Source organism: Drosophila mauritiana, chromosome 2R (assembly GCF_004382145.1).
Source record: "Drosophila mauritiana strain mau12 chromosome 2R, ASM438214v1, whole genome shotgun sequence".
NCBI lineage: Eukaryota > Metazoa > Arthropoda > Insecta > Diptera > Drosophilidae > Drosophila > Drosophila mauritiana.
The window spans coordinates 2,599,742-2,625,730 of NC_046668.1; the positions used below are offsets into that span (position 1 = coordinate 2,599,742).

A 25,989-nucleotide genomic window follows, 5' to 3' on the forward strand; every position below is an offset into this window, starting at 1 on the left:
GGACCAAACAGAAAGAAATTAATATAAACGGTAATTAAAGAACAGAATACAACAAAACAAACGTAAGCTCTGAGCGAGTGAAAGCGATAAAGCAGGTTACAAACTGCTCTCCCGCTTTATCGCTTGAGCTGACAACTAGCTTCGCTCTCACTCTGACATTTTTTGAGTGATTGCACTTAAGAATCCATGCAGTGGCTTATAGGTCGTTCTTGCCCAATATTATCGCATCGCTTCGCTCTGCTTCTCGCGCGAACTTAGTGGTTGGTCAGGGTGAGAATGCTTATTCCCCTTACAAGCCGTTCCGATCATGAGTGGGTGAGCCTATTTTTACGTGTGCCCTCGAACAAGGCGACACAGTGTGTTCTAGCTATTGTGCTAGTTAACAGGCAGCTCTCGATACACGCGACTAGTTTATATCGATTATTTAAAAAAATAAAACTTATATACAATGATAATATAAAAATGTATATATATAATTAAGACCCTTAATAACGAATCAATGGGATCCTATTTTTCCCTTCTTCAATGTTCCTTAGTTGGCATAAACTGAGCGACGATATCTTGACCTGGATTTTGTTTAGGAAAGAGTTTCCTAAAACAGTTGCGGCCCAACGTTGTATATGTGGTGATATATATTGAAGCACGGTATTACAATTGAATCAGTTTTTGCTGAAGATTTTTATTAAATTTAATATATTCGATATCCGTTTCGAATTATCTTTTAACAAACTATAATTTTTTTTAATTTTGTTTAGGCGGAATGATTCAATGAACAAGAATTGTAAACAAGTATATTTAATAGCAGTGTTCAATTAGTATTATTGTCAGGTAAATCAAATTTAGTTTGTGCTATAACGAATGTCGAATACGGTTAAAAAACATGCTGACATCATAAATTTTCTTAAGCCAAAACGCATAAGTAACATTTCGGCATAATCCGATTGTGTGAATAACTAGAAAATTGTGTGCGTAACTCTGCTGTACAGGTTTAAAGGTACCACCCAAGAAATAAATTGTTTTGACATCAGGTGAGAGCATTAAAGATGCCTAATAACACAAAATTCCATTAAAGTACGCATTGTGACCATTTATATTTAACCCGCTGTAAGCCCCGTAGCTAATGCTATACTATCTAAGTTAGTCTAGTTTTGTAAACTATTCTATCTATCATAATAAATAAATAAATAAATAAATATTTAACCCGTCCCCTTAACAGCGTGGCAAAGTTTTGCGTTTACTGCAGGGCCTAATGATGAACATAAATTCTCCACTATGCTATCAAATTGAAGTTCGTCTGTGTATTGATTGGAGTGTTCAATAGACTGGTATTCCCTACAAACTTTTTCAATGCAGGGAATTATGGTTTGCAGCTTATTTCAACCAACACAAGCATCCTAAAAAACATCCATCCAAGCAGAAACATTTTTACTGCTCGATATTATTGCAATGTTTATACTTATAAATTGACTTATATATATACCCTTGCGGAGGGTATATTGATTTAGACAGAAGGCATCTGTGCCTGGCCGTCCGTTCCTAAGCAAACTAGTCTCACACTCCTATAACTTTAAAACTTTTCTATTGCTGGTAGTATATAAATTAAGTCAATTAGATTATTATAATAAAAGAGTTATTTATTGAGCCAACTGCTCTTGTTTTCGGTCTCTTACGAAATAACTTATAGAGCTAACTTATTTATCCCGCAAAGTCAAACTCAGATCGCTTATTCAGCGCCTCGCGCCATGCCTCTTTTGCAAGTTGGAGCTTCATGACTCCGACGGACAATTGGCGCTCACAAGCCCGTGCCGTATTATTTTGAACGTTGCACATCGCTTTTGCCGAAGCGGAATGAAGCTCGCCCGGCGAGGTAACGTTGATGTTACTGTTGACGGTGCCGCATCCGGTTCCGAGTGGCATTTCGCTGGGTCATTGTATCACTTCGACCTGCGCGTGCTAACCCTCTCCCTGTCTCAAGCTGAAGGCATCCGAATTCTATGTCCTTAGATGGATGTTTACGTTTGATGCGGCAAATAAGATAAATTATAATGAGGATTATGAAGTCTGTGGAAGAGAGCAAAAGATCGAGGTCTTTCCCGATGGCTGCCGGGATTGGATATGGTTATTGTGTTGATGATTTTTAACGCGCATGACGTGAACTGATGATAAGCGTCTTAGCACGTTTCTTGGGCCATGGCTGAAACGGTGGCTTTCTTCTTTGAACTTCCGATTTTGTTGATATAAAAAGTGCCGTTCATTATACCCGTTACAGTCGTTTCCGACTGTATAAAGTACATATATATATATTCTTGATTAGGTCTAATAGCCGAGTCGATCTTGACATGTCCGTCTGTCCGTATGAACGCCGAGATCTCAGGAACTATAAAAGCTAGAAGATCGAGATTAAGCATACAGATTCTAGAGACAGGACGCAGCGCAAGTTTGTTGACCAATGTTGTCACGCCCACTCTAACGCCCACAAACCGCGCAAATGCCATGCCCACACTTTAGAAAAATGGTTTGATATTTTTTCATATTTTTATTAGTCTTGTAAAATTATATCGATTTAAAAACGCCCACTCTAAAGCCCTAAAACCTCCCAAAACTGCCACATTTGGACATATAAACCTACAGAAATGGTGCCGACAAGTTGTCGATTATAAAAATTAAACTCGCAAACAATCGAAGATCGATATCCTTTACCTAATATAGACGGCATATATCATAAGCTGGGTGGCTGAAAGATATTTTCTTCTTTAGACTTAGCAAAATGGCGATATCCAACTTCAAGCTATTTTCTGGCCTAAGGCTGAACAATTTAACAGAACCCAATTTAAAGCTAAAGAGATGGAAAATTGAGAGATGGAAATATTGCTCTCATCAAAGGAAAAGAAAACGCCTTAGCGGATGGTCTTAGTAGGATATAAACTAATAATACCCTCTTAGACCATCCCGAAATAAATAAGAATGAAACCATCCAATAAGATGAAACATGTATATTCTTAGGCAAACTTAACAATCTCATGTAATCAGTTAAAAGAAATGACGAATAAAAGAATGACTTTTCGTTTGACCTAATAGACCAATTATCAAACCAATCTACAGCGCTCAATCTGACAATTTAAACTATATTAAAAATACAGTAAACGCATTGAACATATATAAGTTGCAGTACTAAAAGAGTCGGAAAAGAAATCGCGAGGCACCAAAATACTGTATAAACGAAAAATAAGACACACACGAGAAGTAATGCTATTTTGAATTAAATTAAAAAGATCGTTTTTTTCTAATAGACGTCACAGATGAATAAAAAAATTTTAAAAATAATGAAAGAACATTTAAGGAGTAACCATAGCGGTATGAACGAAATTTTTGCAGCAATAAAAAAGCGATATAAGCGAATAAGAAGATTGGAATAATAAATCTTATTATAATCGAAATCCCTTAAAATATATGTAAAACATAACTAATACCCTTTCGCAACGCAACGAAATAATTAATTTAGATATTTGGTTTCCCAACATCATGTACCTTACAATCGATAAATTCACGAAATACGCTACTGCTTCTTATTTTAAAGATTTCGGTCGTGAATACCGACGTAAAACGCTCTGAAAGAGAGAATTCAGAACAACTGCAAAAATATGGGATCTTCGGACATCGTGGAGAGGGGTCTGGAATTGAGACAAGCCTCGATCTGAGCGAGAAGCATCGCCAGCTCCTCAAACGTAAACCTGCGGGCGGATGTAGGTATATAGAAAAGTGTTTTGAGATTTTTCACTCCCGCTTCCCACAGACCCCCCATATGTGGAGACCCGGGTGGCATGAACCGCCACACAAGTCCCTGGTGGCTATATGCGTCAGTCACAGACTCTTTGATGGCTTGTACGAAGTTCCTGGAAAGTAAAGTTGCTTCCCCCACAGAGGTCTTGCCATTAGCCGAATGGACCCGTTGAGGACAAGCGCACATCGCTACGAATCGAGCAAAGGCCGCTATGAATTTTTCAGTTATAAGATCGGAGGTGGGTTACAAATGGATCGCCTTCGTGGAAAAACACACAAAAATATACCTTCCTTAAGAGACACGCTCTCTCTGTTTAATTTTTAATTTCGAAAGGGCCGGCATAGTCAATGCCCGTGAAGAAGAAGGCCCACGAGAAGAAGACTCTATCTGTCGGAAAATCGCCCATCAACTAGGTTTGAAATCTCCTCTTGTAAATCGTGCAAATCTTGCACGGATTCACCACAGCCTTCACGAGATTCTTGATTTTAGAAATCCAATACTTCGATCGGAACAGGCGTACGACTACCGCCGTGAAGAGTAATCTGGAAATTGGAATTGAGGGCGAGACAGTCTACAGTCGTAGGGGAGAATCATATGGCGTTCATCCTCTTGAGGCAGTAAGGCGGCAGAATTCCCTTAAAAGACCGTGTTGGTCAATGAATGGAAACAGATTTAGAAACGGAATGGACACTGGAGGGGCCTTTTATCTACCAGATGATTCTGCTCTTGGCCGTATACTCGGTGCTGCGAAATGGAGATTTTTTCTGCCTCTCGGATTTCTTCACTAGTGGAACGTGAATTGGGCGAGATCGAACCCTTGCGGTAGCGCTTCAGGAAACGTCGTAGATATGCCTTGTAAAGTTTGGAAAAACATTCCAGGAAGTCGATAGACGGCGCCTTGGCAAAATGCACTTTGACCGCTGGATGAGTGCCCCTTGCGCTGGTCCGTGCCACCAGAGATGATTACCTGGCAATTCATGTAGGGATACGCCTCGACTGGCTAGTTCGGCGGAGTTTTTTCAGATCGAACGTGGCGATCTGGACAACTCTGTTGGCACAATCGTGGTCCAGTAGCAAGAAGGCGTTTTTAACCAGGCTAGAACAATTGTGGAATCTGTCCAGCAGCGGATATCTGAACTTGGCAGTCGACCCGGATGTAGATAGCCGTTCCATAGGCTTTCTGAGACGCGTCATAGAATCCGGTAAGCTCTATGGTTACCTCATGCTGATACCACACCCATCTCGGAACGCGGATCTGGTTGAGGTCGGAATACTCACTAAGAACGATTGCCATCTCTGACTCACTTTGGGTGGAAGCTTATCGTCCCAGCCTAAGTCCTGCAACCAAATATCCTGCATGAACATTTTGGAACGGATGATGAACGAAGCGAGCCAGCCGGCAGGATCCAATCGGTCTTTGACCTTCAACGATGTCATCAATGTCGATGAGGTGCTCGGAATTTGCCCCCGCCAGAATGTCGTGGACGTAAATGTGCTGCTTAATGATGCGTGTTTTGCCAGCTGTTGCAGTACTCGAAAAGCGAAGAACGGGGCGCAGTTGACCCCGAAGGTAACTGTTTGCAATTCGAAGTCTCGGATATTTCCTTTCTTGTTTCGGAACAGAATTTTTTAGAAGTGCCGGAAGCGAAATTCGAAGTCTCGGATATTTCTTTCCTTGTTTTGGAACAGAATTTTTTAGAAGTGCCGGTGCGAAATGTGTTTTCACCGCTGAAGAGCTTGACGATGCAATTTCTGCTGGAGGTTCTCGAAGGTCGAGATGGCTGTGTAGGAGGCAAGGAGGTTGAGGAATTCGGGGCTGCAATGCAGCAACGTATGGTGCCTCTCTTTACAGGTAAAACAGCTGAGTATGCTCGTGCAGTCATGTGACTGTTGGCCTCTCGCAAAACAATTCTGACATAGCTGCTTCTTTTTGATGGAGCCGGAACGCGCGGCAACTGACATTTGGAGAAAGCGCGGGCACAATCCTACCGTATGCTTCTCCTTGGAGCATAAGTCACACCCGTTCTGTTTAGTGCTCTTTAGTGCTGACCTTTGTCGCTTTCATATCCTCGATGGCCTCCAATGTCCGATACGGCTCAGGAAGGTGTTAATTTCATCCCAAGCTGGGATTTCGGACTTGGACGTTAAGGACTGTTCCCAGAAATAGAGGGTCTACTTTGGCAGTTTTCTCGCGCACAGGATAACGAACAGACAATCCCAGTTGTCAGTAGATATGTGAGAATGCGCTAGCGCTATTTAACATCTCTGAATCAAAGACACTAGAATATCAAGATGCTTACCGCCATACGATTTTTTGCACACGATTTGTTCGGCGTGGCTCTAGGTGGTTCCATGCTCTCTCAAATTTTTTTTCAAGAGCGAGAGAGAGGAGAGCTCTACAGCCAGCAGCTCTACGCCTATAGTGACAGCCGACAACTGTATGTGTGCACACGTATGCTCATGCATTGTAAATTTGCAAAATATGCCCTTCCCTTTACAAGTCCTTAGACTTTAAATCTATATTATTTTTGTATATATATGTATATACATATATGTAAAAAATTCTTGTTTTGCATTGCCTTAACGTTATTATTATTATTATACATCTTTGAAATAGTAATAGACGAATCTATGTACATAATATCACAAATTAAATTTAAAAAATGACTGTATATCAGAATAATTGGCATTAGAGTATTCAGCTTGCGACGTGTGAAAAATTAGAGGAGACCTTTTATAGTAGACATCGAAATGTCCGCACCTCGTGCCCCAAGAAATCAATTTTGCATTTTTTTATTTATTTTAAATGTTAACTTTTAACTATATATGTTTGTATTATTTTTATGAAATATATTTTTTAACATGTATTTTCTTTTTTTTTTGAAAATTTAGATACTAAAATAATAGTTATTTTAGTGTCTTTGGTTAGAGATTAACGGATAGTAAATCGGAACATATTTTTTTTGCAGTATGAATGTTACAAGAATTGAACCGATAGCCCAAATACAATAAAAAAAAAACACTACACTGTATTCCAAATTATAAACATTTCTTCTTTTCGTTACTATAATAACCAATACCAATGTAAAATAACAGATTCAGGCCGAAACCAATATCATGATAAATCGAAATTTAACGGCCTATGGACAGGCGAAAGTCAATGGCTTGGAGAGTGACATATCCATACCTCCGTTAGACCTAAACACATGCCTATATACCCAGTCAATACCAGATAAGAAACACTGTTACATGAATCCCCAAATAGATAGAAAACTCCTGAGCTAAACATTTCTCGGCTGCCCTTACACAATTGTCACTTTCCCACATTTAAAGTTCGGACTCACAAACTCGAAAACAGAAGTTTTAGATTTTAATAAACAAAATTGTAAGAATCTAAGACCGTTTATATCCAATAGCAAATGCACTTGAATCCTGAAATCCAAAGGCCATGTTTAAAAATCTCTAGACCGAGGCTTGAACGTAAATCAATCCAGATTTAGTTGAGTTTAGTTTGATACCCAAATAAAACGATAGGTGTTCTTCAAAACAAAATAATTCAGTTAATAAAAATTATATTTTTATACCCAATACTCGTAGAGTAAAATGGTATACTGGATTCGTTAAAAGTATGTAACAGGCATAAGGAAGCGTTTCCGACTATTTAAAGTATATAGATCTCAGGAACTATAAAAGCTTGAAGGTTGAGATTCAGCGTATTCTAGAGACAAAGACGCAGCGCAGTTTTGTTGACCCATGTCGCCGCCCACAATTTTGATAAATGTGTTGATATTTTTTCACAGTTTTTTTTAGTCGCTTAAATTTCTAACGACTTGTAAAAAAAACTTTTTGCCACGCCCACTCTAACGCTCTAAAGCCTCCGAACCGTTTACGCCCACACTCATTTTATTCCCCAATATTACACATGTGTGTATGTTCATGTGTTTGTGACCGAATGCCCGCAAACGACAGCGAAAATTAAACGATAATAAGCAATAAGTTACAGACTCCTATAAAAAACTGAGATCACGTCGGGGTCACCAAATGTTTATGGAGTTTAAAAAACTTTGGAGAAAATTGGTAGCAGCTCATCGGGCGGTATGAGTCGATCTGTGTTGGTGACTTTCCAGCTTTGGGGATCATTACAATGCGCGCACGCTTCCATTGCCTGGGGAAATAACCTAAACTTAGCATGTCATTAAATATTTTTTTTGGGTTGCAAAGCCTTTAGTTGCGTCATTACTTCCTGCGGTGAGGTATGTCTAATAGGGCGTGCCTGAGCAGTCGGAGTATCCAAAAAATTTGCGATGGTTTCACGATTGGTGTCTTCCGTTAAATTGAAGGGCATAAAAGTGGAGGACAGGTGCGAAGAAAAACCACTTGCTTTATCATCATCCGTCTTGTGCTAGATGCCACTTCGATCCTGAATTGGTGATTGGAACAGAGGCTGTCTCTTGATGCCTCTCGTGAGTTTCCATATTGATATTGATATTCCACTATTACTATCTGGACCAGCACTCCCGAATAAGGTATCCAGGTTTGCTTTACTGTTATTGGCTAGCAGACGCAGTCGATTAGTAGTACTTGAATATTGCTGGTAAATGCTAGGATCTCCTGTCCCGATGTATTGTCTTCTGAGGCGTCTTTTGTGGCTAAGCAAGTCCCTAGCCTCCAAGCTTAAAATGGGAGGCCTCCTTATGGTCGTGAGACCAACTTGGTGAGGGGGTGGTGTAGCCTGCCTTGCAGCTTCAATGATTGCAGATGTGAAGTAGTCGACGTACGCTTCCAGCCTGCTGCAAGTGTCAATGGGAATGTTCAGTTCTACAGTAGCATCGATGTGTTTTTTAAAGATCCGAGTGTTCGCTTGTGGAGACAGCGTTTTTGTAACACTTCTAAATGATTGGGCGTCTTCATCTAGCTCAAAGGCAGATGGTCAGATCACCCTGATTTGTTGCTGTCTAAAGCCTTTGGAGATCCCAAAATCGATGGCACTTTGAGAGCCAGTTGCACGATAGGGTAGCATGTGGCTTCTCCAGTTGCAACGAGGTCGATTCGACTTTCTGCAAGTGCAAAACACAGTACCCTACCTCTGGTACACATCCTGTAACTTCCCCACCATCTGTGTTTTTCCTTCCAGTCACCTACCGCAAGGAACTATGTGCCAAATTGTGTGATGAACTGCCCAACAATACCATCTGTCCATCTATGAGTCGGAGGGCAGTATAATGAGGCAACATTTAGGTTTCCTCTGCTTGCAGTCAGCTGAATGGTTACTGCCTGAATATGATTTTGCGATAGAGTGGCGAATGGTTGATGAGAGATATTTGATCTAACAAGGATCTCCGCACCAGCGTGTTGTCTGGCATCCGGATGGTTGGTAGTATGTAGGGTAAAGCCATCGACCCGGAAGCTGGACCGGGAGGAGAAGTGAAGTCGTGAAGATCAATAAAAGCGAGGATATCATTGGTCATCGAGGAGGACCCATTTTAATTCCATGCTGCTTTCTTAAGAGGACCCATTTTTAAAAGCAGACGACGATGGATGGGTTTGGAGAAGTAGTTGCATCTACGTTTCCACTAACGACATCATTTTGTCAAACCTAGAATAAAAATGATGTTACAGTTTGGAGTCCAGGTTGGTAGTTACATTAGAAGCAGTAGGCAGCAGCAAAAACATTGGCTGAACATTGGCTGATTGCCTCTGAGCAGGGGATCCGTTTATAGGACCAACAGGTCTTCAAATGATGCTTACGAGTAGAAGCTTATTTTAGGTATTTAATGCAACCACATTTCCACATTCTCTGCAAATAAAATGCCGAGAACAATACGTTTTGGTATGACCATAGCCTGCACATCTACGGCATTTTACATGCTCGAGTTGCTTACGTGGTTTCTCCCATGTCACTCGATGTTGAACACGACAAGAATTTTCTTAACAAGCTTGTTATTTTCCGCTTTTTTGAGATCAATAAACATCATATTAAGAGGGAGTGAAGTCGACTTATTGCGTGGAGTATAAATTAGAATAAGACTGTTATTTATTAATTGTATTTATTTGTTTTTATTCATTGTACGTGACAATTGGAGAACAAATTAAAACTGAAACTTAGGGCAAGCTCCGCCGGACCACGAAGCCGCCGCTGCCGCTGGAAAGTCGGCTGAATGTTGCGTCAGCGTCTGCAACGGGCGGTCAGGCAGCTTGCGCGTGCGGGTTTCTGGTTTCGGCTGCAACTCCGTCGCGACGGCATCCGGCGTAGCAGCGTTGTCAGCAAACTTAAGCTTGCGCGTGTTAACTTATATAAACATATCCTACACAATGGTGTAGGAATCACCTAAAAGGGCGTCCAGTTCGCTGCGAAAAGCTGTGAAAAAAAGCTGCCTCACCACATTGGGAAACATCATTCTGGATACCTTAGAGTGATGGATTGGCTTCGTGGTGGGGGGATCAGCTAGCCGGCTGGTTGTTGCGTGTTGTTTTCCTTGAGGCACGAATAATGACGTCTTTCGGTGAACAAGGCTCATCATTGTCACTCGAGGATACGACGGCCATATCAAAATCTTCATCATTGCTTATGGGTTGAAAGCGATTTGTGGAGTTTATTGAAGGCTGATCAGATGATGCCCTCCTTGCCTTCTTTGTGTGGAGGGCTGTGCTTGCTCTCTTGTTGTTTCTTCCTTTACCTGGTGTAAAAGAGACATCTTGCCATCCTGCAGAAGGTTGGGGATCCGCTAATGAGCTGAGAAGAGAGCTACTGTGAGTCTTGCTGGCAGAAGTAGAACATACATTGCCACTGAGCGAGAAGGTATAGATGTACGGGGACGAGATCAAAATCAGTACTCGCCTCATCCTGTAACTGTTAATAAGAGAGGAAATTACTACACCTTTAGAAGGGACTTAACTCAAGGTAGACTTTTTTTTGAGCTTAAGTCATTTGATTAAGTCATTTGATTATTCATTGGTCAGTAGGAATCGTTCAGTTCCTTATGACCTAACCTAATGTGCAGCTTAAAAGATATTATGGATTCTGTTCCTTATTTATAGTGTATACAAATGTACCGTGGATAAACAAGGTAGACAAACAATTCTCTCAATTTTCAACCTCAAATAATGTGAATGGTAATGGGCCGGTAAAAAGATAGAGAGAAGTCAGAGTGAACAAAGCAGGAAGAACGTAAACTCAAGAGACGTGGAGGGATGAACTAGTACCCATGTCTGAACAAGTTATCATAATAATTCTTATAATGGAATGATCAATACTGGTTCTTTTATCAACACCATAATAGAATGTATTGCAGGCTTGGAGGAAGGAAACAGAGATTTGACAGTATACACTATAAGAGGGCCAATAAAATTAAAGAAAAGTAAAATTCATAAATATAAATATAATTCATAAATTTTCTGAAACATGATTTCCAGTTAGATCAAAAATATCTCGAACAAACCAAAGATAAGATTGATTATTACAAGGAAACTATAACATAAGGATCGAGGACCTACAAGATCAGATACGAGGAAGAGAAGGACGAGACCACATCTACAAAATGCCTCGACCTAAAAAAGTCCGCACCTGCAAAGTTCCTTAAAGCAATGCTTAAACCAAAACTTAAACCAAATCAACAGAAAGAGGAGACCGTATCAGCAAAATGCCTCACTCCAAGAATAAACATTGACGCACTGGAATATGATGCACTTTGATCTCATGTCCGTTGACGACGATATAGTCAGCATCGCGATAAATAATGAATTACGCGAGTGCAACGAGTACAGAGGAAGTTGAGTGTTTAAAGGAGGTCCCATATGAGTGTTGGAACATTCGGTACAAAGGAGAAAATTTGAGTACTTTTAAATATGTCATCTAGACTCGGATCTTAAAAATATCCTTAAGGCTTTGATCAGGAGGTCAACAAGTATATTAGGAATATGATAAAACAAGGTATAAATCGCAAGTCTCAGTCACCTTATTGTTCTCCTATTTGGGTGGCCCCGAAAAAGGCAGACGCTTCTGGGAAAAGGAAGCTTAGATTGGTAGTCGATAAAGGGAATCTCAATAACAACGACAAATTCCCCATTCCAAGAATGGATGAAATATTTGATAAACTTGGACGAAGTCAACACTTTACAACGATCGATAGCCAAGGGTTTTCACCAAATTCTGATGGATGAAAATTCCATTGCGAGTGGACCGCTTTTACGCTTTTTCAACTAAACATGGGCACTCTGAATACACAATCGTGCCCCTCCAAAATTTCACAAATGTATGAACAATCTTTTGGGAGATTTAGTTTATATAATTGTTAGAAGATTTGAAGGGGGTTATATTTCACTTCAGGAAAGGCGTGTCCTTATTTCAGCTAATATTCATGTACACTCGTAATAGAGATGGTCAGAGGTCAGAGGTGGCCTCTAAAAGTATGGCCTTCTGGAGCATACGAATACACGCACATAGCCTTTAGTAAGTCGACAGGCGCGACCTGATTAGTTCTTGACATTAAAGGGGCCCACCAAGTCATGTCCTGTAAGCGTAAAAGGTCGCGAAAAGGTAGCTCTGGGCTGAGATTTACGTTGAAAATTTTTTTCTGCGCTGGCGCTTTCGGTCGCTTTGACCGAAACAACCACAACCAAAACCACGTCTCTTTTCGATATATTAAAAGGGGATAATAGATTCGTTGAGAAGTATAATACAAAGCAAAAGCTTGAGATTAAGCATACAGTTTCCAGAGACATAGAGGCAGCGCACAAACCACCAAAAAATGTAAAACTCATTCTTACGCCCATAATCCGCCCAAAACTGCCACGCCCACAATTTTGCAAAATGTTTTGATACATATTCATAATTTTATTAGTCGTGTAAATTTTCACCGAAAAACGATTTGCCACGCTCACTCTAACGCTCTAAAGCTGCCAAACTGGTCACGCCCACACTTATTAACAATTTTTAAATTCTCATCTAATAGATTCCCAAAAAAATTATGAAATTTCGGGTTGGCATTCGCACTAGTTGAGTAACGGGTATCTGATAGTCGGGGAGCTCGAATATAGCATTCCCTCTTGTTTTTAAGCTATTGCGTTCCGATTTACATTCCGTCAATCTCTAATACGCCTCCTTGGTTTACTAAAGACTTGACACACCTAAGAAATGTAAAGTTCAGCCTTCATACAAAATTTAAAAATACCGGTCTACCTTTTTAAATTTTAAAGTGCTCGGTAAAATTTTACTGTGCTCAATGCCCAGTGTTACAAGAACTATTGTACTGTACGTTCCAGTTCGCCAAACAATTTCTTACCCTTCCTCGCTATTTTTTGAAAATACCACTGATCAGGAAATTTACAAAGTTTTTCAAACCAAATATTCCACGTTACCAAATTGCAAACAGCCATACTCTTAAAGTCGTCAAAGTCGAATTTAATATATTTTCCCACTCTAAATGAATGGTCAGTGATTTACGAACTTCAGCCTGTCTATTCGCCAAGTCCCGACCGAATCCCTGGCTGTGTGCCCAGATTCTGTGCGGAAGCCATGTGAAAGACTCTACTGAAACTGTTAACCTTATCTTTGGAATCTTCCTCCATATATGGAAGGAATCCTTTGTGATTCCTCTCCATTAAAAAGGTAACAAATTGGATGCAAGCAGTTACGAGCAATCCTTAAAGTGTCGGATATCCATAAGCTTTTTTAAAATTTTATTACTGCTAATTTACAGCACTTTTGTAGTTCAATTATATCACTATGTCAGCACTGTCTTTTGAAACGAAGATCAACAACCACTAACCTATTGGAGCTAACTTCTTTTGAAATACAGTGCTTCAAAAACAATCTTTAAAAAGATGTCATGTACATTGACATTAGTAAAGCATCTGACTCCGTTAGTCTTTCTCTTCTAGTAAGCACACTTGATTTATTAGGTTTCCCTGTTGATCTTCTAAATTGGATTTTAAGTTATCTGAATAGCAGGACGCAACGGGCCGTCTTTAAAAAATCTCTATCTTGCATTCCCCGGGTCACATTCGTTGTCCCACAAGGGAGCCTTCTCGGTCCGCTTATTTTTACCATATTTATTAACGACAGTACTTATTTACGAAGACGATGTTAAATTATGCTTCCAGTTTAAAGAAATATGGTACCATTTGGACTTACAATACGATCTAGATAGCTTTCAAATATGGTGCCGCGATAAGGTACTACACTTAAATGGCTCAAAGTTAAAAGTTAAGTCCTTTAGTTGTGTCACTGTAAGTGCGTGCTCTTTGGACGGAATAACACGGGTTGATGATATTTATGGACCCAAAACAAAAATTTTTAGTCCATATATCGACTAATGTCAATTAGGCCAGGCGTGTGCTTGGTTTATGAAAAGGTGGACTACAAAAATTTAAAAAAATATCCAACAAATTTTCATAAAGTGTGGGCGGGGCAGTTTTGTGCGGTTTGTAGGCGTAAGTGTGGGCGTGGCAAAAAGTTTTTTGACACAAATCGATAGAAATTTACAAATTAAATTATGAAAAAATATCCAAAAAAATTTCAAAAATGTGGACGTGGCATTTTTGGGCGTTTTTAAGGCGTTAGAGTGGGCGGGCAAACAGATTTTTGTCAAATTTATAAAAGTTTATAATATTGATATTTTTATATCAAAATATTTTTCAAAAGTGTGAGCGCCTATGAAGAGTTTGCAATATTCATAAGTTAAAAAATATAAAATTTTTAATATCTGAATGAATTATATTTTGAAGTCACCGACCGTTTTTAAGAAGGTATCAAACTAAACTCAAATAATTGATCTGGATTGATAGACGTTCAAGCCTCGGTCTAGAGATTTTTAAATATGGCCTTTGAATTTTAGAGTTCTACTAAAATAGAGCTTTGGAGTTACTAACTTATGGATAATTCACTATACAAACCGGCCGCTTCAATTATTTCAAAGAACTTTAAACAGTAATGTACTTGAGTGATTTCCATAATGTATCCCAGCTGCGCAGCATCCGTTTCTAATAAGGAATTCTTTGGCAGCGGCACTGAGTCGTTCTTGTAAACATCCTAAAGCCTAACCTAAGCAGATTTGACTCCTCTCTTTGAATCTTCTCTTAATCTGAAGAATCTTCTCCTCAATCCAATTTACATTTGATTTTAAGTCTTAAGCTGAGATCAAAAAAATAAAGACGTGAAAACTATTTCTCCGATAATTTTTTATTTCTTAGCGTTGTCCTTAGTCAACTGATGGGACATTAGTTCGACTCAAAAATATCACAACTAATTTTACTGGCGCACTCGGTAAGATACAAAATTATCCGAAAAAAGGACCTTTGAGTGGAAAATAAGTTAAATTTTATAATCCAGTGCTCGAAATATTTCCCAAAATAAATTCGTGAAAACTCTTCAACTTGGATTATAATTAAGTGAAATACGGATATATATATTTTACAATAAAAATTTCTCAACCAACTATTGCCGCACCCCAAATCGTTGCGCTGAGCGACAACAACCTTGACGAAGCCCGTCGGCAGCTTAAAGACATTTTACCATTCGAGGGTGATCCAGAAACCATTCACACCTTCATCAGCAGAGTAGATTACGTAATTTCGCTCTACCAAACCAATGATGTCCAATGATATCCACCAACCAATGTACTGGGAGCCATCGAAAGGAACTTGGACGGACAGGTTACTCGATCTTTGGGACTTCCGAACATCGAAGTTTGGCCTACCCTCAAACTTCAAGCTACAAACTTCTGGAGAACTTCAGGGAGACACCGTTACAGAGGAAACCTAAGATCATTCTGCGAAGAAGCTGAAAGACGCCGTCAATTATTAATTTCAAAACTACACCTGGAAGGTAACTCATCGGATTTTCTTATTTATATTAAGACTATTAAAGACTCTATTAAGATACTGATAAGAAAACTACCAATACAATTTAATTATTTATGAGCTAAAATGCTCATCACGATATTACAGACTTAAGATCTTTAAGTACCATTGCACAAAATGAGGGAATTTATGAAGAACACATTAATTTTGAATTTAATAAAAACCCAGAGTACCGTAATAAAAACTCAAATTCTAATCAGAATTCGAAATCACATAAATTCAATACAAATGTTCAAACTCAATATCGACGAAGTTACCTACAATATTTCCAACCCTTCCAACCTAATTTTGTCAATACATGCAACCATTTAGACCTAGCTATACACAGCAGATGATTAACAACCCACCAATGTGCACGCACCTAATTATTTCATACCCAACCAATACATAAACACCCAACACATTATTAAAAAAAATCCTTTCCAACAACATCCCAACAAAGCCCAAAATCCCCAAACAACACATTTAAGAGGAAATACATACCCTCAATTGCAACAACCCTCTACATTTAAAAATACTAACTTCCCGATTACTAAACGACTAAGATCATCGGACAGTGAACAAACTAAAATGTCTATTGACGAAATGAGATTCCAAGACGCGCATGAATTCGAACAAGTCCAACCTAATTATTACGAACAACAGTAGTATGAGCAAAATCAGTACAATCCATATCAAAATAATGGGTTCATTAATGAAGGGCAACAACAGGTCCAACCCGCCAAAATTAATCACGAACAAAATCAAAATAACTCTGAACCGAACGAAAATTTTCGGTCAACATCCCCGGACAACACGAATACATAGAAATAGCACACAAATGTTGCACATGCAATTGCTTTATAGACACAGGATCCACAATTAATATGATCAATTATGATCTTCCTATTCAAAATAGAAGATGTGAAATTTTAACATCAAATGGCCCTATTACCTTGAACGACTTGATTATGTGACCCAGAAATAGTATTTTCAAAAAAACCGAACCATTTTATGTGCATAGATTTTCTAATAATTACGATATGCTAATTGGCAGAAAATTGTTAAAAAATGCACAATCAGTTATTAATTGCAAAAATAATTCAGTTACCCTTTTTAATCAACCATACAAATTAACTATTTGAGAATCCGAAAGAAACCAAAATTTGTATATCCAAAAGGCACCAGAACCAATTGCAAACTCAGATCAGGAATCAATAAAAAAATACGATTTTTGATCAAACATACAAATTATTTACTTAGAATCCAAAAGAAAACGAAAATTTTTATATCCAAAGGACACCAGAACCAATTGAAAACTCAGATTAGGAATCAATAAAAAATTAGATTTTTCACAATTTCGATTAGATCACCTAAATCAGGAAGAAACCTTAAAGTTAAAAGGCTTATTATGTAAATTTAGAAATCTTGAATATAATGAAGGAGGCAAATTACCATTTACAAATACCATTAAACTCGTACTAAGTACAACAAATAACTCCCCAATTTATTCAAAACTATACCCACTTGCGCAAACACACGAAATTGAAGTAGAAAACCAAGTACAGGAATTGCTAAATCAGGGATTAATTAGGGAAAGTAATTCACCATACAATAGTCCTACTTGGGTTGTACCAAAAAAAAAACCGGATGCTTGTGGCATAATAAAGTACAGGGTAGTAATTGAGAATAGAAAGCTAAATGAAATAACCATACCTGACAGATATCCAATTCCAAATATGGACGAACTTCTTGGCAACTGGGTAAATGCGAATAAATTTACAACAATCGATCTCGCAAAAGGATTTCACCAAATAGAAAGGAATAAATACCTAAAACTGCATTCTCCACCAAAAGCGGTCATTACGAATACCTTTTGTGAGTTAAAAAAAACTTAAAACTTAAGGCTTTGATAATTCGAGAAAAATTTATTTGAAAAGAAATTTTTTAATCACAGACGCAAGTAACTTTTCCCTCGGGGCTGTCCTTTCTCAAAACGGTCTTCCTATATCTTTTATTAGTAGAACACTTAACGATCACGAATTAAATTACAGTGCTATCGAAAAAGAATTACTCGCCATAGTTTGGGCCACTTAAACTTTTCGACATTATTTACTAGGGCGACAATTTCTCATTGCTAGTGACCATCAATCTCTTAGATGGCTTTATAACTTAAAGAACCGAATGCTAGAAATATAAAGATGTAGAGTTAGAATACCAATTTAAAATCGATTATATCAAAGGGAGGAAAAATTCAGTTGCCAAATGCATTATCCAGAATTAAAATTGGAGAAAATCATCATAGTGAAGCTACTCAACATAGTGCAAAAAAAGACAATAGCAACCTTATTCATTTAACAGAAAAACCAATAAATTATTTCAAAAAACAAATAATCTTTATTAAATCCGATAAAACTAAAGTAGAGAATGCAATAATATTCGGTAACTCCATTACCACAATTCAATATGATGTAATGGCACTTGAAAAGGCCAAACAAATTTTACTCGATCACTTTATCCGTAGAAAAATTACCATTTATATTGAGAGCGATGTAGATTTTGAAAGTATTCAAAGTGCACACAAATAAATTATTAATACCACCTACACAAAGGTACTACGCAGTCCTTTCCTATTAGAGAACGTTGTTTCAAAGAAATCATACTTCAATCACACAAAAAACTTTTAAACCCTGGTAAACAGAAAATGACAAAATCAAAACAAAAAAAATCACTTCTTTCCAAATAGCCAACTACTAATTCAGAATATAATAAACGAATGCAACATATGCAATTTGGTCAAAACAAAACATGGAAACACCAAAATCACACCTAAACCGGAACATTGCCGAGAAAAATTTGTGGTAGATATTTATTCATCTGAGGGAAAACATTACATCAGTTGCATTGATATTTATTCTAAATTCGCTACACTTGAGCCAATTAAAACTAAGGATTGGAAATAATACAGAAACGCATTAACGCGCATTAACTACAATGATAACCAAGTATTAATCATATCCCACATACCCATTTACTTTTCACTAATAAACACATTTAAAATAATCCCTTACCCAGACTCCAACGGCTATCAGCTAGATTACACAGACACACAATGAAAAAGAAACTAAATTTTATAATGCCGAAAATGAAGAAATATAAAATGAATGTGTCACCAATATTATTAAACACTTAAAATCAATTTGTAATTTTAAGCCATTGCACACGAAAGAAATTATAAAATACATCGAACCAAACAAGACAAACCTGGATCTTAACCCAAACCATTTTTAACCAAAATTGCCAAAATTCAATTAATAATATAAAAATAGAAGGAAACAAAATGATAAGAGTAACGCAATGCAAAATAGAAATCAATAGTATAATTTTCAGTGCAAATTTGTTAAAACCAGAAATAGATTTGACACCACTTAATATAACAAATATAAAAATTGTAAAACACAACGACATTGTTGAGATGATTTCAGAGAACAATATTACACTTTACATACTAATGACCATTGGAATAATTGCACTAATTTTGTTGTACTTATATTTAAGATATGTGTAATTTAAGCCATTTATGATGCTGAATGCAAAACTTAAAATAAGAAAAAATCTGAATGTAAAACTTAAAATAAGAAAAAATCGAAACACTCCACAACAAATAGAAATAGAAGAAACTCCATTTCCCATACTATATCCTTTAATCCCAGCCCAAGTATAGGCTTCTCTTTAAGGAAAGGGGAGTGACGTATTTGGCTGGTCCAAACCGGCCACTCCAATGATATCAAAGAACTATAAACAGTATAGTACTTAAGAGACTTCCATAATATATCCCAGCTGCGCAGCATCCGTCTCTAATAACAAATTCTTTGGCAGCGGCAAAAGTCATAAAGCCTGACCTAAGCAGATTTCTCTTTGAATCTTTTCCTAATCTTAAGAATCAAGAGCGAGGGTCTCCCGAAATACAAATATTGTTAAAATATTCAATCCAATTTACATTTGATTTTTAGTCTTAAGCTGATATCCGAATAAAGAAGTTCAATAAAACCCTTCGTTAAATAATTCTTCTCAGCGTTGTCCTTAGTCAACTGGCGGGACATTTATTCGACTCAAATAAAAAAATATTACAACTAATTTTACTATATATATAAAAATTAAAATGTGTTAGTATTTTAAATATTCATTTGAAAAGCTTATACCCCCATTATGTATATCCGCCCTTAAATAGGGTTTTGCAGAAAGAAGTAGATAGAATGCTATAGTCGATTTCCCCGACTATCAGATAAACGTTACTCAGCTAGTGGAAGTGCAAGTCTGAAAAAATTACAAAAATGGTTTAAAAGTGTGTGGCATAAAAGTTTTGGGCTATTTAACGGCGTAAGAAGAGGCGTGGCCAAAGTGTTTTTGCTATACTGGTAGAAATTAGAAATTGTCTCTTAATAACAGCATTCTAGCTTTTAGTTCCTGAGATCGAGGGGATCATACGGACCAAGCAAGGCATAAACATTGGTGTTTGGTACTCTTTCACTAATCAGAGATGAACGTCAGAGACTAACGTTGTAAATTCTCTCGAATCCTGGTATCAAAGCACTGCTTTTAATCGTTGCGATATGAGCGTGGCGAAATAAGACATTTCCCACTGGATCTGCCATGATTTCAAACTCAGGAATTTTAGCTCTATTGTAAAAGTAATTTGCGGAATATTATGTGGTTTGTAATGTCGCACTTAAGATATATGTATGTTATATAGTATTTTATATAGTATATATAGTATCTTATTTATATTTTGAACCCACCACCACATAAAGGTTTTTCATTAAATTTACTCTAAAACAAATAGAATGCTATCAGATACCTGGTACTCGGCTATTGTGAATTCGAACTCGAAATTTCATTATTTTTCTGGGATATCGATAGATATGGGGAATAAAATTAGAAAAACTTTTAAAATTGTTCAAAAGTGTGGGGTGGCCGGTTTGGCGGCTTTAGGGCTTTAGAGTAGGCGTGGCAAAAAGTTGTTTGGCAAATCAATAGAAATTTACAAGACTAATAAAATTAATAAAAAAAATTAAAATATTTTTAAGATATGGGCGTGGCAGTTTTGGTCGGTATTAGGGCGTTAGAGTGGCAAATTTTTTTTTGGCAAATCGATAGAAATTTATAACACTAATTTAATTATGAAAACATCCAAAATGTTATGTTCAAAAATTATGAAAAATATCAAAAACTGATTCAAAAATGTGGTCGTGGCAGTTTTGAACTGTTTTAGGGGGTTAGAGTGGGCGTTCAAATTTTTTTTTTTGAAATCGATAGAAATTTACAAGACTAATAAATATGTGAAAAAATGTCAACACATTTTTCAAAAGTGTGGTCGTGACAAGTTTGGGCGGCGTTAGAGTGGTCGTGGCAACTTGGGATCCGTCTTTGTCTCTAGAATCTGTATGCTGAATCTCAAACCTTGTAGCCTTTATAGGTCCTGAGATTTCGACGTTCATACGGCAGATCGACTTACCTATTGATCCTGATCAAGAATATATATACTTTATATGATCGGAAACGCTTCCTTCAGCATGTTACATACCTTTCAACGTATCTAGTATACCCTCTTACTCTATGCGTAACTGGTATAAGTTCATAAAATGTATACATGTATGTACATATATACAATAGTCTACTTCTACACTTAAGCTAGCCTAAGAATTAAGATAAGAGACAGAACATGTGAAATAAAGCTCGGATCTGGCAGTTGAGTACAAAGAGCATAAGAGAGTACACGCGCACTCCAAATTAATAACTTGAAGTCTGATTAATTTTTGAGTCCTATAAAGCGGAGCCCACATAGCAATAGGGATCTGCATCATACAACTCAATGGAAATCGGGTGTCACCCGACATTGCACGCAGCCGCAAACATGCCTACTTTGGAGACACAATTTAGTTCTACTAAATCTAATCAGAAATCTAATTTCTGCCTTTTCGCTGTTGTTGATTTTGCCATGGCTGCTGAAATTTCCGCTGATGCAAACAGGGTTACATTTTTGCAGCAAGGAGGCTGCAATTTATAATCGAGTGGAACGATTAGCGTATTCTTTTTCAAGTTTTGCGTTAATTTCGTTTAATGAGTTCGTTCTTCGTGTGAGGTTGGAGCTAATCGTTTAGTTCCAACAAACATTTAGAAAATTTGTCAACGAGCTCAACTTGATTGGGATGTAATCGAAAGTTACTTGGGTGAGAAGTTTGGTAACATTCGAAGGCGGACTGTTCGATGGGTTCACTTGGGTACTATTGTTCGAGGATTCTACGATCCAGTTTATTGGCATGTCTAACCTGCCCGGCCTGTTGGCCGTCGACAAACGGAAGATGCTGATGACGACAGCATTAACAGTTACAACCGCAGTCGGCATTATGAGAAGATGGAGTAGAGTTGCTGCGCTGAGGACACCGACAGGATTGACGAAGCGGGCAGTGAATAAGCTTTGTCTGCTACCCCTTAGGAATTCTGTTGAAAGCCACGCTTCCAACGGGGGTAGTATGGCAGGTCACGCAGCCGCCAGCAATCCTAAATTTATTATTCGTTCATGCCAGCTTTGGAGGCACAATTAAGTTATACGGCACCCCAGCTGTGCAGCATTATCTTTGGTTATCTAAGCTCCCCTCACTCAGAGAGAGAGTTCAATCTCTCGCGGTTCGCTCTGCAATTAAATCGCTCATAACCATTCGCCTTCGTATCATGGTACATATAGCATCAATGCAATTATCGCTACAACAATAAAACATATCGTTCAAAATCGCTCTTTTAATTGCTTAAAAAAGCTTATGAGCTCAACATCTGCTAAAAGGAATTGGTTAAGGACGCCTTTTGACCCAAATCGATATTCAAATTTCCAAAATTAAGGTTTCGCTTATAAAGGCCGAATCTAACTATATGCTGAATTATAATATACATTCACATGCTTTCCTACTACAACTTTTACATAGTCCACGGGATTTGTCTATATCGGCACATCCGGTAGTGCTGGTCAAAGCAAATATGCATTATACATATCTATTATTTATACCTGTTACTAGTAAAAGGGTATACCAGATCCGTTGAAAAATATGTAAAAGGCAGAAGGAAGCGTTTACGACCATATAAAGCGTATAGATTCTTAAGCCGAGTCGATCTGTCCGCCTGTTCGTTCGTCTGTCCGTCCGTATAAACGTCGATCTCAAGAACTGTAGAAGCTTGAGTTGAGATTAAGCATACACTTTCCGGAGACATATACGCAGCGCAGACGCCCACTTTAACGCCCACAAACCGCCCAAAACCGTCACGCCCACCTTATTGAAAAATTGTTAAATTTTTATTATTTTACTCACCAATATCTATCAATATTCCAGGAAAATGAAATCTACTATAGCATTCTCTCTGGTTTTAAATATAGTAACAAAAACGAAGTATAAAAATCAGACAAATTTATATCGTTACGTAAACCATATATAAAAATTAACTGCTTATTCTTCACATATCATTTCTTTCTTGCTTCAGCATGGAATTAGAGAAAGTAAAGATAAACAGCCTTCATTGTAATGATGCTGTTCTGTCTTCACTTCAAGCATCCCCTTCTGCGACACACCCTCAGAGCGTTCCTTCAAAGGCGAATGCCGTCACCGAGGCTTCTATTATCGAAAAGACGAATATACAGCATAATGTCCAGGAAGATAATAGCTACAATAGAGATTGCGACAGCCCCGTAAGTTCTAGCTCGGAGCCGGAGAAGGAGTTGGATGATCTGCGGTACTTGCACTCCTCCTCTCTAACAAACAGCGTAGTGGTGGGAAAATCGACTGGCTCGCTAAACGGCGCCTACTCTATCACATCAGTCACTTCCAGAACTAAAACGCTTGAACCCAACTCTGCTAGTGGGTCGGCATGCTTAACCATTGCACCCACCGCTGATCACATTAAGAAACGTATTCCAAGCAGTCGAACGCCGACACGAAAGGCACTAAGAATCAAATTCTACCGCAACGGGGATCGTTTTTATCCGGGTATAACCATTCCCGTGTCTAACGAACGGTACAGATCCTTTGAAAGACTCTTTGAAGACCTAACCCGTCTGTTGGAAGAGAATGTAAAGATACCAGGTGCTGTTCGCACCATCTACAACATGTGTGGGAAGAAGGTGGATACTTCTCGTTATTTTTACTACACATACTTTTATTGTTTATTTGCCCTTGTAGATTACCTCTCTCGATGAATTGGAAGATGGACAGAGCTATGTTTGTTCCTGCAATAACGAGAATTTTAAGAAGGTTGAGTACAACACTGGATCCCAGCCTTTGTCCAATCTGACGCTGACCAATAGTCGTTCCAACAGTCATCGACTGGCTAAGTGTCGACCATCGTCTCCCCTGAAAAATGGCTTACTTGCAGGCAGCAGTCCTTTGCCAACTTGTGGCGGAGGAACGGGCAACGGAAGTCCACATATCGCTTCCAGATCAAGCGATCGAGTTACAGTGGTTCATCCTCGAATTGTGACGCTGATACGTAGTGGAACTAAACCGCGGCGTATTGTGCGATTATTGCTAAACAAGCGTAACAGCCCGAGCTTCGATCATGTGCTGACCGCCATTACGCAAGTGGTTCGATTGGACACGGGCTATGTGAGAAAGGTATTCACCCTTTCAGGTGTATCAGTGGTCCGACTATCTGATTTTTTTGGGTCGGATGATGTTTTCTTCGCTTATGGGACAGAGCGGATTAACACTGCGGAAGACTTTAAGTTAGAGGCGGAGGAGCATCGAGCTATTAATGTCATTCGTAAGACCATGCGCACGACTGGAACCACATGCAAGGGACCTAAGCCTAAGATGCCCATAAAGAGCAAAAAAGTTTATCCTCCTGTGGTTGATTCGGAGGCTTTTAAGGCAGCAACCACACCAGAAGATGATAGGCATGCGGCTTTACTTACGAGCACTGGTATGGAGATCAATGAATTACCATCGAATATTCGGAACACTTACACTCTGGGAAGAATAATTGGCGACGGCAACTTTGCCATTGTGTTTAAGATAAAGCACCGCCAAACTGGTCATTCCTACGCCCTAAAAATAATAGACAAAAACAAATGCAAGGGCAAGGAACACTACATTGATGCGGAAGTTCGCGTCATGAAAAAATTAAATCATCCGCATATAATTTCGCTTATTTTGAGTGTAGACCAAAATACAAATATGTATCTTGTACTGGAATATGTAAGTGGTACGTTGAATGTGAATACAATCACAGCTTCTTTTTGCTTAAATATGTTGTTAAATTTGTAACAGGTGGTGATTTATTCGACGCTATAACTCAGGTAACGAGATTCTCAGAAAGCCAGTCGCGCATTATGATTAGACATTTGGGAGCGGCCATGACTTATCTGCATTCAATGGGCATTGTGCATCGAGATATAAAGCCTGAGAATCTTCTAGTATGAAATAACTAATGAAAAATACTGATCATTAATACGACTAATTATTGGAACTATTTGCAGGTGAAACTAGATGAGCATGGACATGTTCTTGAACTAAAGCTTGCTGATTTCGGATTAGCATGTGAGGTAAACGATCTTCTCTATGCTGTCTGCGGGACTCCCACATATGTAGCACCAGAGATATTGTTAGAAGTGGGATATGGGCTAAAGGTAAGCAAATAATAGCTTTATTAAAAATGAATATACTGACATAATCTTCTCAAAGATTGACGTTTGGGCCGCTGGAATCATTTTGTACATACTTCTATGCGGGTTTCCGCCGTTTGTAGCGCCTGACAACCAACAGGAGCCGCTTTTCGATGCTATTATCTCTGGCATTTATGAGTTTCCAGATCCTTACTGGTCTGATATAGGGGACGGTGTGCGCGATCTTATAGCCAATATGCTTCAGGCGGATCCAGACGTTCGTTTCACAAGCGAAGACATCCTTGATCATCCTTGGACGATTGGAAACCAGGGGAACGAGTGTACCACATATAAAAGATGAGTCGTGGCTGTGGGAACTTAAAAAAAAATCAACTTTCACTCTTAAATGACTAACTTTTGTATTTCTGATCTAAAAATGCTTTTATATTAGAATTAATTTATTTTTACATATAAATTATATGTGAATTCTTACATATTGCAATAACAACTAAGAATGACCATCGAAAATGAATAATAAATTCCAGCAACACTTTAATTCCCATCTTCAAACCGTCATCAGTTGGTTTCCATCAATGTATAACTTTTTGAACCATTGACACTTTTACATGGTAATATACATATTTTTATTTCGTACCGTTTATATGATTCAAATTCCGTTTAATTTCATTTCAACACCATTTTTTTTTTTGTAAACACAATGTAC

At 38.2% G+C, this 25,989-nt stretch overlaps 1 protein-coding gene across 4 annotated transcripts; it reads left to right on the top strand.

Annotated features, from left to right (window-relative positions):
* Nucleotides 1–693: 693 nt before the first annotated feature.
* LOC117138171 (serine/threonine-protein kinase GM11705) lies at nucleotides 694–25,821 on the top strand. Of its 4 annotated transcripts, XM_033300054.1 has the most exons (7): nucleotides 695–828; nucleotides 907–1,028; nucleotides 23,150–23,786; nucleotides 23,845–24,865; nucleotides 24,931–25,076; nucleotides 25,140–25,289; nucleotides 25,345–25,821. In XM_033300054.1, exons 3-7 carry the CDS (start codon nucleotides 23,151–23,153, stop codon nucleotides 25,624–25,626), a joined length of 2,235 nt encoding a protein of 744 aa, XP_033155945.1. In that variant the 5' UTR covers nucleotides 695–828; nucleotides 907–1,028; nucleotide 23,150; the 3' UTR covers nucleotides 25,627–25,821. The 4 variants fall into 4 exon arrangements, with proteins under 4 accessions (XP_033155946.1, XP_033155945.1, XP_033155944.1 ...); XM_033300055.1 differs by lacking the exon at nucleotides 907–1,028 and having other exon boundaries at nucleotides 694–828; XM_033300053.1 differs by having other exon boundaries at nucleotides 695–1,028.
* Nucleotides 25,822–25,989: the final 168 nt, after the last annotated feature.